The 14,807-nt window shown below is 44.0% G+C and overlaps 2 protein-coding genes across 3 annotated transcripts in view; both read left to right on the top strand.

The window, feature by feature from the left end:
• Nucleotides 1-14,807, top strand: part of LOC134340926 (oocyte zinc finger protein XlCOF6-like) — a 408,299-nt gene that overhangs the window by 184,803 nt on the left and 208,689 nt on the right. The gene's annotated exons all lie outside the window — the stretch shown is intronic.
• On the top strand, nucleotides 446-11,276 carry LOC134340730 (probable G-protein coupled receptor 139). Its single transcript, XM_063038197.1, has 2 exons — nucleotides 446-530; nucleotides 10,297-11,276. The coding sequence occupies exons 1-2, from the start codon at nucleotides 446-448 to the stop codon at nucleotides 11,193-11,195; spliced, it is 984 nt and encodes a 327-aa protein (XP_062894267.1). The 3' UTR covers nucleotides 11,196-11,276.

The following is a 14,807-nucleotide window of genomic DNA, read 5'->3' as shown; positions in this document are numbered from 1 at the left end:
TATGGATGAATCAAATCCCCCTGTATCTTCACCAGGACCCACCCGAACGCTACCCCATGGCTTATAAACTCAGCAAAGCTGGTGATGAGTATAGATGAAGCAAACCCCCTGTATCTTCACCAGGACCCACCCGAACGCTACCACATGGCTTACAAACTCAGCAAAGCTGAATGTGAGAATGGATGAATCAAAACCCCGTGTATCTTCACTGGGACCCACTCGAACACTACCCCATGGCTTACAAACTCAGCAAAGCTGGGGGTGAGTATGGATGAATCAAAACTCCCTGTATCTTCACCAGGACCCACCCGAACGCTAAGCCATGGCTTACAAACTCAGCAAAGCTGAATGTGAGTATGGATGAATCAAAACTCCCTGTATCTTCACCGGGACCCACCGGAACGCTACCCCATGGCTTACAATCTCAGCAAAGCTGAATGTGAGTATGGATGAATCAAAACCCCCTGTATCTTCACCGGGACCACCACCCGAACGCTACCCCATGGATTACAATTTCAGCAAAGCTGGGGGTGAGTATTGATGAATCAAACCTCCCTGTATCTTCACCAGGACCTACCCGAACGCTACCCCGTGGCTTACAATCTCAGCAAAGCAGAATGTGAGTATGGATGAATCAAAAACCCCTGTATTTTCACCGGGACCCACCTGAACGCTACCCCATGGCTTACAAACTCAGCAAACCTGGGGGTGTGTATGGATGAATCAAAATCCCCTGTATCTGCACCAGGACCCACTCGAACGCTACCCCATGGCTTACAAACTCAGCAAAGCTGAATGTGAGTATGGATGAATCAAACCTCCCTGTATCTTCACAAGGACCCACCCGAACGCTACCCCATGGCTTACAAACTCAGCAAATCTGAATGTGAGTATGGATGAATCAAACCTCCCTGTATCTTCACAAGGACCCACCCGAACGCTACCCCATGGCTTACAATCTCAGCAAAGCTGAATGTGAGTATGGATGAATCAAAACCCCCTGTATCTTCACCAGTACCCACCCGAACGCTACCCCATCGCTTACAAACTCAGCAAAGCTGAATGTGAGTATGGATTAATCAAAACCCCCTGTATCTTCACCAGCATCCACTCGAACGCTACCCCATGGCTTACAAACTCAGCAAAGCTGAATGTGAGTATGGATGAATCAAAACCCCCTGTATTTTCACCGGGACCCACCCGAACGCTACCCCATGGCTTACAAACTCAGCAAACCTGGGGGTGTGTATGGATGAATCAAAACCCCCTGTATCTGCACCAGTACCCACCCGAACCCTACCCCATGGCTTACAAACGCAGCAAAGCTGAATGTGAGTATGGATGGATCAAGACCCCCTGTATCTTCACCGGGACCCACCCGAACGCTACCCCATGGCTTACAAACGCAGCAGTCTGAGCTGGAGTGTGGGAATGGATCTTTAATAATAACACACTGTAACGTCACCAGCACCCACCCTGAACCCTATCCCATGGCTTGTATATTAGCAGTCTAAGCTGCAGTGAGTATGTGATAATAATCACAGACCGTCGAGCCATACAACACGACGGAGAGCTGGAGAGCGGAGAAGAAGTTTCCGTTATCGATGTGTGTGTACATCCGTGGGTGTGTGTCTAGGTGTTTATGCCTTTGACTGTATGTGTGGGTATATGTCTGTGAGTGCGTGCCTGAGTGTGCGCGTCTGCTGTTTATTCGTGTGACAGTGTGTGTGTTTAGAAGTGTGAGTGTGTTTCTATCTGTCTGTGTCTGGCAGTATCAGTCTGTGTAGTTTGGCTGTTTACGAGCCTTTGTCATTATTTGTTTCTGTCTGTGTATGTGTGTGCTTTTGAGTTTCTCTGTGTGTGCCTACGTCAGTGTCTATGTTTGGGCATCTGTGTGTGGTTGGTGTGTGTGTGTGTGTGTGTGTGTGTTCTTGCGTTACTGTGTCTGTGTGGGTGTTTATGCTTTTCTCAGTGGTGTTTGTGAGTATGTGTGTGACGGTGCGTATGTTTGAATATGGCTACTGAGTCTGATACTGTGTGATTGTACGTCTATGTCGGTGTGTGAAAGTTTGTGTGTGTATGTGTGTGTGTGTGTGCGCACGCGTCAGCGGTGTGTGTCTCACGTGCCTTTGTGTCTAAGTACTCGTGTGTGCCTGTGTGTGCTCGTGAGTTAGTTGCAGAGTCTGTGCGCATGTGTGTGCGTCTGTGTCTATGTGTAGGCGTCCCTGTGTGTTTGTGACTATAACTGTCTGTGCCTAGGTCTGCTTTTCTATGTGTGTGTGTGTGTGTGTGTGTGTGTGTGTGACTCTGTTGTATGTGTATGTCTGGATCTGTTGTTGTTGCATGTCTGATCCAGCTGTTGTTTCTTTTGGATTTTTATGTGTTAATGTGAAGCACAGTGCACGTTTGTCTTCTCGTTTGATGAGTATATTTGTGTATGTTTGCATGTCAGCGTGTGTATCTCGATGTGTGCATGCTATGTGCGTGCACGCGTGTGTATGTGTCTCTGGGCCTGTATGTATGAGTGTGCACAAGTGTCTATGGTTGAGTATTTCTGTGTGATGTTTCGGTGTCTACGTGTGTGTGAGTGTGCGTGTGTGCGTGTGTGTGTGTGTGTGTGTGTGTGTGTGTGTGTGCGTGCGAGTGTGTGCGTGAGTGTGTGTGCGAGTGTGTGTGTGTGTGTGTGTGTGTGTGTGTGCGAGTGTGTGTGTGTGTGTGTATGTGTGTGCGTGCGTGCGAGTGTGTGTGTGTGTGTGTGTGTGTGTGTGTGCGTGCGAGTGTGTGTGTGTGTGTGTGTGTGTGTGTGTGTGTGTGTGTGTTTATCTCTGCTGGTATGTGTGTGCATCTGCGATACTGTGTGCTTATGTGTCTGTATGCGTGCCTCTGAATCTGTCGTCTTGTGTGCGTGTGTATGTGTGTTTAAGCCTTATTCCCTCTGCGTTTATGTGTGTGTGTTGGGGGTGGGAGTTGGCGTGGGTGCCAGTGTGTGTCTATGTCTGTCTATGTATGTCACGGCTCCTTCTACAGTCTCCGTGCGTGTGGGTGGCTGTGTGTCTCTGTCTGTATTTGTGCCAGTGTCTGTGTGCATGTGTGTGCGTCTCTGTCTATGTGTAGGAGTCCGTGTTTGCGCGCCACTGTAATAGTCTGTGCCCAGTTGTGCCTCTGTCTGCGTATCTGTGTGTGTCTGACTGTTGTGTGTGAGTGTGAGTGTGTGTGTGTGTGGGGGGGGGGTGTGCGCGCGTGTGTGTTTGTGTGTTTGATATAGTGTCTCTAAGCCTGTGCATATGTGTGTCTCTGTGTTGGTGTTTCTATTCAAATATTAAATTAACTTCATTATTAAAGTACGTACATGTCACCCTATACCACCTTCAGATTCAGGCTTTGCAGGCATTCACAGTGGAACAGAGAAATGCAATAGAATCAGTGAAAATCTACACAGAAAGACTGCCAGGCTAACCATATGCACACGGATTTGGGGGTGCAAATGGATTTGCGGTGGATAAGTCAATATGGTGTTGCACACCAATTTCCAGGTTCTGGAAGACTTATGGTAACTGCGATTTTGGAGTTGTGACGAATCTCATGGTTGTTTCGTTTATCGATACTCTAATAAGAGATCTACTTTGAAATTTGTTTTTGCTATCTTTTAAGGTGGTGGCAGTCATTTTGTAAAATAGTTGGAATAATTCTTGTTTTGGGATAATCTAATTTGCAAGTGGGGTCATCAGCGGGTTTCGAGCTGCGCACGGACTTCACTGTCCTCACGGATGCGGGGTGTCTGCGGAACTGGAGGTGTGCCGAATCCCAAGCATGTTTCATTCATAAATACGTTAATAATAAATTTAATTTGAACTTTGACCACAGCTCGCGTTTTTTTTTAATGGTTCAGTTTGGGAACTGTTTGAATTTGTTTCTTCCTCTGGGATTAACCAATGAGCATGTGGGGTTGTCAGCGGGTTTGGCATGCGCTCTTATTTGACCATGTGCGTATATTTAGGGGTGCACGTTTGTGGACGTGCAGGGATTTCGAGGTGGGTCGTCGAATACAGGGTGCACACGGATTTGGGGTTACACACAGATGAGCATGTCTCGACGTATGAAGACTTGCACACCCATTTCCGGGTACATGCCGATTTTTAATGCTGAGGCAGCCATTTTCTGAACTGCTTGAAGTGATTTTTGCTCTAATGTTCATGTGCCCGCACTGCTTTGAGGATCCACGCAGATTTAGGGGTGCGTTCCTGAATATCGTGTTCACACAGATCTGGTGTCGCTAGATGTATATGTGTGTTGTCGAACATGGCGGTGCACACGAATCTCAGATTATACACAGATACGGGCATATCGGCAAATTTGAAATTGCACACGGCTTCTGTATGTTTTAATGACAAGACAGCCATTTTGAGAACTGCTGGAAAGGTTTCTATGTCTGTAATAATCCAATGCGGGTTTGTCACCGGGTTTGGGGTACACATTAATTTTGGGGGCACTCTTATTTGACGATGTGCGCAGATTTAGGGGCATGTCTTCCAACATGTGGCTGCCCACAGATTTGCATGGCATCGGTGCATTTGGAGGGGTGACGAATCGTTTCATTTATAGATAGTTTATAACTCAATCTTTAAATGCACTTTAAAATGAACTTTGCTCTTGCAATTTCTTTAAGGTGGTTTTGAACTGTTTGAAATGATTGCTCATCTATTTGACAACGAATTGTGAATATGGGGGTTTCAGCTCGTTTGCCGATGCTCAGAAATTTGGGGACGTGCGCACATTTAAGGCGGGGGGGGGGGGTCCTGAAATGTGCGGTTGCACAAGTCGGGGTTTCGGTGGATATGGGGTTCTCACAAATTCAAGATTGTTTCGTTAATCGAAATTTTATGAATAAATACACATTAAATTTTGTAGATTGTCCTTTCTGCTTTTCGTTAGTTGGAGGCTGCTATTTCGTGGAGTGTTTGAAATTATTTTTTTTTCTCAAGGATAATCGAATAAACATGTGGGATTAACAGCCGGTTTGGGGGTGCGCGCAGATTTGGGGGCGCGCACTGATTTGGGGTGTACAAGGATTTGACAGCGGTGCGGTTTTGGGGCTGTGAGAATATTTCTGGGTACAACCAGATTTGGATCTATTGGTGTATTGGTGGGTGGCTGTGTGTGTGTGGGGGGGGGGCGGGGGGTAGTTGGTTAACAAATCTCAAGTTGTCCACTTATAGAAACTTGAAGAATTAGTGCACTTTCAACGTTGATCTCTGTTCCTCTTATCATTTCAATATCACCAAGCTAAATTTTGAACGGTGGGAAATGATTTCTGCTCTGATATAGTCTAATGTTCCTGTGGGGGTGTCAGCGGAATTAGCGGTGCATAGCTACTTGGTGCTGTGTACAGATTTAGTGATTTGCGAGTGTGTGCGGACACACATACTCCAGGTGCGTGTTGATTTGGGAGTCCACAGAGATACGGGTGTGGGTACAGATTTGGGTATGTGTGTAGATTTGTGTGTGTGACGAGGCATATAGGTGCACAAAGATTTGCAAGGGAATGGGAACCAGAGTGCCAGAGCAGATAGTGGAGCGGGGGTGAAATTAAATTATGTTAAAATACATGCAAAGTCACAAATAGGAGGATTGTGTGTGACGGTAGTAATCTTCTGAGGTGTGTCTATTTCGATGCAAGGAGTATTGTGGGGAAGGCTGACGAGCTGAGGGCGTGGATTGACACATGGAATAACGACATTATAACCATTAGTGAAACTTGGCTACAGGAGGGGCAATACTAGCAGTTTAGTGTTCCAGGGTTCCAAGATTTCAGACGTGATAGAGGCAGAGGAATGAAGGGTGGGGATGGTGATGGCATTGCTAGTCAGGGAAAATGTTACAACAGTGCTCAGGCAGGACAGATTAGAGGGCTTGTCTACTGAGTCCTTATGGGTGGAGCTGAGAAACAGGAAAGGTATGGCCACATTAGTGGGATTGTATTACAGACCACCCAATAGTCAACGCGTCTTGGATTGAGCAAATCTGCAGAGAGATAGCAGACAACTGCAGGAAACATACAGTTGTGATCGTAGGGGATTTTGTTTCTCACATATTCATTGGGCTTCCAATACTGTTAAAGATCTAAACGGGTTAGAGTTTGTAAAATGTGTTTAGTAAAGTTTTCTAAATCAATATAGAGGGGTACCAAATAGAGAGGACGCAATATTACATCTCCTATAAAAAAAAAACAGTTAGGACAGGTGACGGAAGTGTATGTAGGGGGACACGTTGGTTCCAGTGATCATAACACCATTAGTTTCAACTTGATCATGGATAAAGATAGATCTGGTCCTCGGGTTGATATTCTAAACTGGAAAGAAGCCAAATTTTAAGAAATGAGAAAGGATCTAAAAAGCGTGGATTGGGACAGGTTATTTTCTGGCAAGGATGTGATGGGTAAGTGGGAGGCCTTCAAAGGAGAAATTTTGAGAGTGCAGAGTTTGTATGTTCCTGCCAGGATTAAAGACAAAGTGAATAAGAATAGGAACCTTGGTTCTCAAGGGATATTGGAACTCTGATAAAGAAGAAGAGAGAGATGTATGATATGTATAGGAAACAGGGAGCAAATAGGGTGATCGAGGAGTATAAAAAGTGCAAAAAAACTTAAGAAAGAAATCAGGACGGCTAAAAGAAGACATGGGGTTGCTTTGGTCGTCAAGGTGAAGGATAATCTAAGGAGCTCCTACAGGTATATTAAGAGCAAAGCGATAGTAAGGGATAAAATTGGTCCTCTTGAAGATCAGAGTGGTCGGCTATGTATGGAACCAAAGGAAATAGGGGAGATCTTAAATGGGATTTTTGCGTCTGTATTTACTAAGGAAATTGGCATGGAGTCTATGAAAATAAGGCAAACAAGTAGTGAGGTCATGGAACCCATACGGATTGAAGAGGAGGAGGTGCTTGCTATCGTGAGGCAAATCAGAGTAGATAAATCCCCCATGACCTGATAAAGTATTCCCTCGGACCTTGAAGGATACTAGTGTTGAAATTGCAGGGGCCCTGGCAGATATATTGAATAAAATGAAATGACACATCGTTATTGTCATTGCATAGTACAATTTGTCATGCACCAATACAGCGAAAATGAGCTGGTAACTCTCGTACTCAATGCTATAAAACAACAAATAAAATAAATAAACAATAAATAAATCAAGTACCCAGCCAGTACAAGCAATGTCCAGTAGTACAAAAGCGGAACTCAGATACATGACAGCCATAAAACCAGTATTAAAAGTATCACTATGACATGTCGGTATCTACGGGTGAGGTGCAGGAGGATTGGAGGATAGCTCATATTGTTACATTGTTTAAAAAAGGCTATACAATTAATCTGGGAAATTTTAGGCCGGTCGGTTTGACGTCGGTAGTCTGTAAATTATTGGAAGGAGAACTAAGAGATAGGATATACAAGTATTTGGATGGACAGGGGCTTATTAGGGAGAGTCAACATAGCTTTGTGCGTTGTAGGTCATATTTAACAAATTTGTTAGAGTTTCTCGAGTGGGTTACCAGAAAAGTGGATGAAGGGAAGGCAGTAGATTTTGTCTACATCGACTTCAGTAAGGCCTTTGACAAGGTTCCGCATGGGAGGTTAGTTAGGAAAATTCAGTCGCTTGGTATACGTGGAAAGGTAGTAAACTGGATTAGACATTGGCTCAATGGAAGAAGCCAGACAGTGGTAGTGGGAGTGGAGGATTGCTTCTCCGAGTGGAGGCCTGTGACTAGTGGCGTGCCACAGGGATCAGTGCAGGGTCCATTGTTATTTGTCATCTATATCAATGATCTGGATGATAATGTGGTAAGTTGGATCAGTAAATTTGCTGATGATACAAAGATTGGAAGAGCAGTGGACAGTGAGGACGGTTTTCAAAGCTTGGAGAGGGATTTCGACCAGCTGGAAAAATGTGCTGAAAAATGGCAGATGGAGTTTAAGACAGACAAGTGTGAGGTATTGCACTTTGGAAGGACAAACTAAGGTAGAACATACAAGGTAAATGATAGGGCACTGAGGAGTGCAGTAGAATGGAAGGATCTGAGAATACAGATACAAAATTCCCTAAGAGTGGCGTCATAGGTAGATAGGGTCGTAAATAGAGCTTTTGGTTCATTGGCCTTTATAAATCAAAGTATTGATTATAAGAGTTTGTATGTCATAGGGAGGTTGTATAAGGCATTGGTGAGGCCGAATTTGGAGTATTGTGTGTAGTTTTGGTCACCAAATTACAGGAAAGATACTAATAAGGTTGAAAGAGTGCAGAGAAGGTTTGCAAGGATGCTGCCCGGACTTCAGAAACTGGTTAAAGAAAAAAAGGTTGAATAGGTTAGGACTGTATTCCCTGGAGCGTAGAAGAATGGGGGGAGATTTGATCGAGGTATATAACATTATGATGGGTATAGGTAGCGTGAATGCAAGCAGGCTTTCTCCACTGAGGCTAGGGGAGAAAGAAAAAAACAGAGGACATGGGTTAAGGGTGCAGAGGGGAAAGTTTAAAGGGAACATGGGGGTGGGTGCTTCTTCACACATTGGTGGGAGTGTGGAATGAGCTGCCGATGAAGTGGTAAATGCGGTCTCACTTTTAACATTAAAAAAAAAGCTTGGACGAGTACATGGATGCGAGGTTTATGGAGGGATATGGTCCAGGTGCAGGTCAGTGAGACCAGGCAGTAAATGGGTTTGGCACAGCCAAGAAGGCCAAAAGGCCAGTTTCTGTTCTGTAATGTTCTGTGGTTCTATGGTAAACGACTATCGGACCCTTAGAATCTTCAGCGCTGCGTCTATCGTTACAAATGATAATTATTTAAGGGTGAAAGTGCACATAGTAAAAATATTGAGACGAAAAATTATTCTATTTGAAATGCACAAACTCTGGGTTATAGAGGAAGAATATTGAACGTTCTCGTTTGAAGGTGTGAATAAACAAAATTAAACATAATTGTTATATTGTGATTTTTCCGATGGAGCGATCTTTATTGCACGATGACACAATTCATATAAATATTTTACCTGAAGTGTTTGTTCAGTGCACTGTCACTGATGTGACTGACTACGTGGTATGATTAATTGCCAGAGTCCACTTTCCTCTCCTGTATAAGAGCCTGTAAAAGTCACCAGTAGATATCCGCAGTTGGACTATTTTCAACTGATTACCAACTCACAGAAAATGGTATATTCAGCAATTTACTACATCGCGAGTATTTACTATCCTGTACTAGCAGCGATTGGTATCCCTGGTAAGTAACTGGAATTGGCTATTACCGTATGCGCATTGTTGTCTTCTTGTAGCATTTGTTATAGGTTGTGCCTCATCTGACGAGTGTTTTAAGTCTGTTTAGATTTAAGTAAATATTTTAATGTATTCCTTCATTTTTTTTTCTTCTGGAATTGTCACTCGTTTTTTTTATGTCCGATCATTTTGTCAATATTAACAATTGATTGAGTTTTTAATATTGACACTGTTCCAGCATTTTATCTTACTCCACCTTCCAGCTTTATGAGCACATATTTTTCTAAATCTGATTGTGCATTAATATAGAAACTCAAACGTTTAGTAAAACAAAAACAAAATATTTAGCATTGTTGCAACTCTCTCTGCGAGCTCACTGGACCTTAGAAAGCACGCAGTTTCTTCCATACTGTCTTTATGCAACAAAAGAAATTTTAGTTGTTATTTGTTTGTCTAAGTGTCATTGAAATAGCGACAGTAATGTGCAAAGCTCTTACATTTAAACGTGCCCTCCTTCTTTGGGCGGTTTACATTTCGATAAGATTAAATAAGATAAGAATTATTTTATTTCTTATATCCATCTCACAACATAAAGTTGATTCCCAACGCAATATAGAAGACTCAAGTTCATTTGGCAACTGCACATCGGAACATGCATTTAGCTCTGCTGTTCCTCCACTTAAAAATGTTATCTCCGAATAAACAGTCTCCCTCAGTTCACTTTATTCCCGCAACCTATGAAACCTTCACCATTCTCAGCTAAAACGATGGGTCTGTCTGGATCAGTGGGTCGATATCTGCTGTCAACTGGGAAGCTGCGGCTCAACTTTTTCTCGTGTCCCTCACTATCATCAATGGAAGGACAGCGACGGAGCCCCTACGAACAACTTTTTCACTCTCCAAACCGAAGCCTGCCAACCGGCATAGGGTCTGAGGTCACTTAATCGGATTCAAGATATTTCTATGCATGCATATCAAGTACAAATGATCAGGGTTTCTGCGCAAAAACCTAACTCTTCTTTGCTTCTTACAGTTAATTCAGTGGCGATTGTGATCCTGTCTCTGGGAAACTGCGGACTCTCCAAAGGTATCTCCCTTTACCTGGTGGGAATGGCAGCAGCTGATTTAATATGTGTTATTGTTGCTGTTATACTGTGTGAGATCAATAATATCTATGTTTATGCCCCTCCTTTGCTCATTACACCGGTTTGCACCGTGACGCATGCCCTGAGGGTCACAGCCATGGACTGTTCCGTTTGGCTCACGGTGGCTTTCACGTTCGATCGCTGTATTGCAATCTGCAGTCAAAAGCTGCGGGAGCGATACTGCACCGAAAGGACAGCGACTATTGTGATAGTAATTGTGTGTTTAGGAAGTTGTGCGAAGACTGTTCCATTATATTTTGTGTTAGAACCTCACGTTATCATTGGCAACGTACCTTGGCGATGTATTTTGAAAACCGATTTCCTTACTTTACCAGCATGGAAAGCATACCAGTTGTTTAACACTCTCACTACACCTTTATTGCCGATCGGTTTGATTGTGCTTTTTAATGCTTTAACAATCAGTCACATTATCGCGGCAAACAGAGTTCGCCGGGGGCTCAGGAACAGCAGAGAGAAAAAGAATGACCCAGAGATGGAGAACCGGAGAAGATCAATAATGTTGTTGTTCGCTCTCTCCGCCAATTTCATATTGTTGTGGATCCCCTATATTGTATACACCATGAACTGGCAAGTTCAGAATTACTCTTACACAGACAGATATTTAAACACCCCGACATATGTACTGCAACAGTTTGGGTTCATGTTGCAGTTTCTCTGTACCTGCACCAACACGTGTATCTACACTCTGTCACAGAGGAAATTCAGGGAGGAGCTGAACGGTGGAGTCAAACATTTGGTTAAGTTATGTGGTCGGCTCTGTGGATGAACGCAAACCTAATGGCAAGCTCTGAGGGGAGTTGAAATGCATTTCTATGTGACCCAGAGTCCTCTATTTTTCTAAGTTTCATGTCCCTATCCAGGAGTCTCCTAAAAGACCCTATTGTATCTGTCAACACCGCCGCCCGCAGCCTATTCCACGCACCCACTAGTCTCTGCGTAAAATACCTACCCCTGACATCTCCCCTGTACCTACTTCCAAGCACTTTATAACTGTGCCCTCTCGTGTTAACCATTTCAGCCGTGGGAAAAAAAGCCTCTGACTATACACATGATCAATGCCTCTCATCAGCTTATATACCTCTATCAGGTCACCTCTCATCCTCCGTCGCTCCAAGGAGTAAAGGCCGAGTTCACTCAACCTATTCTCATAAGGCATGATCCCCAATACAAACAACATCTTTGTAAATGTTCTCAGCACCCTTTCAATGGTTTCATCATCTTTCCTGAAGTGAAGCGACAAGAACTGAGCACACCGCTCCAAGTGGGGTTTGACCAGGCTCCTATATAGCCGCAGCATTACCTCTCGGCTCCTAAACTCAATCCCGCGACTGATGAAGGCCAGGGCACCTTATTCCTTCTTAACCACAGAGTCAACCTGCATAGGAGCTGGCTACTTATATATTAGATAAATCTTTCCATTTCCCTGCAGCCTGTGAGCGAATGTTAGTAGGTTCCCGGTTCCAGTAAAGACAGCAAATTACTGCGAGAAACAGCAGGAAGGCGCTGACGTGATCGAGACCACAGCATAAGTGTTATTTAACGTTTTGGATTAATGCCAGAATCGGGGTCAACGAACATGTAAAGCCAGAATGATTCTGTTTAAATTGGAAAAATTCTATTCTAATTCACCGGAAAATGGATCATTCCAGGGATTTCTGTGACAACTAGATAAATGTGCCTGAAACATGGAGAACTGATGCCAGTTAAATGAGCTTGGACACCCACAATTTTCATTGTAGCAGTGCAAAATATGCGACAACTGTCTTTTCATTCAGAAAGGGCGCGGTCTTTTCCAAAGCTAAAACTGCAGGACACCCCAGTTTGATCCCTAAATTGAGATGTTCAGCAGTCTTACTGAGAGGGGGTGTTGCCAGAAATGCAGTTGTTGCCTGAGAAAAAAGGCTTCCCACTGCTTCTTGAGTAACGTCGCCCAGGGTTACAGGGAGAATGCGGGAGACGGAGCTGACAGGGACAAAAAATCAAACATGATGAAATGATGCAAGGATGTATTGTTGAAAGTTTATACACCACTGATGAGGATTTATTGGAGTGTAATGACTAAGTTCCAATCCCCAATCTTAGAAAATATCTGCGGAAACTGGAGTGGTTTAAAGGCAATTCTTGGAGTTAATGGGTTGCCATATGAAGAGCGTTTGATGGCTCTTACCATAGATACTATAGAAACTACAACACAGAAACAGGCCTTTTGGCCCTTCTTGGCTGTGCCGAACCATTTTCTGCCTAGTCCCACTGACCTGCACACGGACCATATCCCTCCATACACCTCCCATCCATGTATCTGTCTTGTGTGGCTCTTGTGTGTATTCACTAAAATTTAAAGAACGAAACGCGACCTCATGGAAACCTATCGAATGGTGAAAGGCCTTGATAGAGTGGATGTGGAAAGGATGTTTCCTCTGGTTCGAGAGTCTAAGACCAGAGGACACAGCCTCAGAACAGAGGACATCCTTTCAGAAGGGAGATGAAGAAGAGTTCCTTCAGCTGAAGAATGGTGAACCTATGAAATTATTTGCCATAGGCAGCTCTGATGGCCAAGTCTGTATCAACAGTCTATATCAGGCAGAGGTTGATAGATTCTTGTCTGGGCAGGGCATGAATGGATCTGGAGAGAAGGCAAGAAAGTGGGGCTGAGAGGACTATTGATTCAACCATGACGAAATGGCGAATGGTAGTAGATTGGCCAAATGGCGAAATTCAACTCCTGTGACTAATGGTCGTAAGGAATCGCGGAAAAGATGATGAGCAATAGACTATTTTTACTCCTATGTTTTATGGCCCTACCGGAGAATCCAGGTCAGGGCAGAAGTAAAATCTGGTGATGTAGACAGCAGAACTCTGATACTGAATGGACAGAGATCAGCGGCTTGTGCAGGAAAAGAAGACCGAGTCCATGTCCGATGGATGGGGGCAGGGGGTGGGGATAGATCCGACAGGATAAAAAAAAACAGCAAACAAGTTGTTGGATAGGTTGATGTCACAGCACCTGGGTGTGTTTCCATTTGTCTGTGTGAACACAAAATAGCGCAGAGCGGGAGGCTATATCATCCACTCGTCAACTTACCTGGGATCTAATCAGTATGGAGTTTCATCCTCGATCCAGTTTTGAAAATACCTGTGCATTGACTTGTCCTTTCAAGGCCTATCGGGATTTTCTTTTCGAGATAAATTTCCTCGTGATTAACATGGCCACACTGCAGGAGCGTTGAATCTGATATCTTGTGACTATCTTGTGGTCGGAGCCTGGTCTGCGCTGCCAGCAACGGTGGTAGAAGTTGATACAACAGGAGTCTTTTGAGGGACTCTCGGATAGTTACATTGAGCTGAGTAAAACGGAGGGCTCTGTGGTAGGGGAATTCTGGACAGTTTCTAGAGTAGGTTACATGGTCAGCGCAACGTTTCTATGTTTCTAAGTCACCGGATGTGTCAGTGCGTGATCGGCTCTGTACGTTTTCTTGATAGTTGTGGAGGAAAGTATTTTGAGTTCAGCATTTTTAAAAACAAGGGTTTAATATTGGGTTTTTGTGTGTGGAAAACTCCTTGCAGCTTAGTTTGTTACAGATGTGGCCTTGGCTTTCAGCACAGGCGACTTTTAGTATAAATACTTGTTGTTGTTATCTTGTAAGAATTCGGCTCCAGGATATGAGACAAACTGTTTGTCAATACAAGCATTTGCAGAGGACTGATTTTTTTATTTTTTTTATTTTTTTAATTTTTGGTTGTTGCTATGGGAACATTTCCTCGCAAGGGCATGTGGACCTAGCTTATCTTTTCAAATTCACAAGGTTAATCAAACAACCTTTGCTTTGCAATCGATTTCCGCATGCATAAAAGGAGCTGTGCTTTCTGTATTATTGCGAGTTCAAAACCCACTGTTGGACGGTCCACTCCCTACAATATCGTGAATAAAGCTCCATTCATTTCGAATCCGGTGTCTAATTTATCTGCGATCAATTTTAATCGAATGTCCTTAGCAAATTAATTTCCCTTGCAATTTGCCGACGAGGATGGGATCCCTACAGATACGGGATCCAATCGAACCCCAGCGGCAGTAAATTTCTCTGGCAATGTGAGTTAGGCTTAGACGTGTTCGGGTAGAACGTCTGACCGTGAGCCGCTCTGACGCTCAGATGGAGACCAGACTAGTCGTGTAAGACCGCTACAAACCAGGGGCCCGCCCGACTGGTGAACATCCCTCGGCTGCTGCTGATGGCAACACGGTATATGGAAGACAGGGTCCGACATCCGCAGTCAATCCAATGAATTGTGAAATTAGAGGACAATAGAGACTTCGAAGACTGAGATAAATTTTGGCCAGAGATGGGTGGGGAAATGTTATTTTGAATGAAGACTTACTAAA

Source organism: Mobula hypostoma, chromosome X2, assembly GCF_963921235.1.
Source record: "Mobula hypostoma chromosome X2, sMobHyp1.1, whole genome shotgun sequence".
In the NCBI taxonomy this organism is placed as follows: domain Eukaryota; kingdom Metazoa; phylum Chordata; class Chondrichthyes; order Myliobatiformes; family Myliobatidae; genus Mobula; species Mobula hypostoma.
Note: the sequence above shows the minus strand (reverse complement) of the source record. Positions and strands in the feature narration are given on the sequence as shown.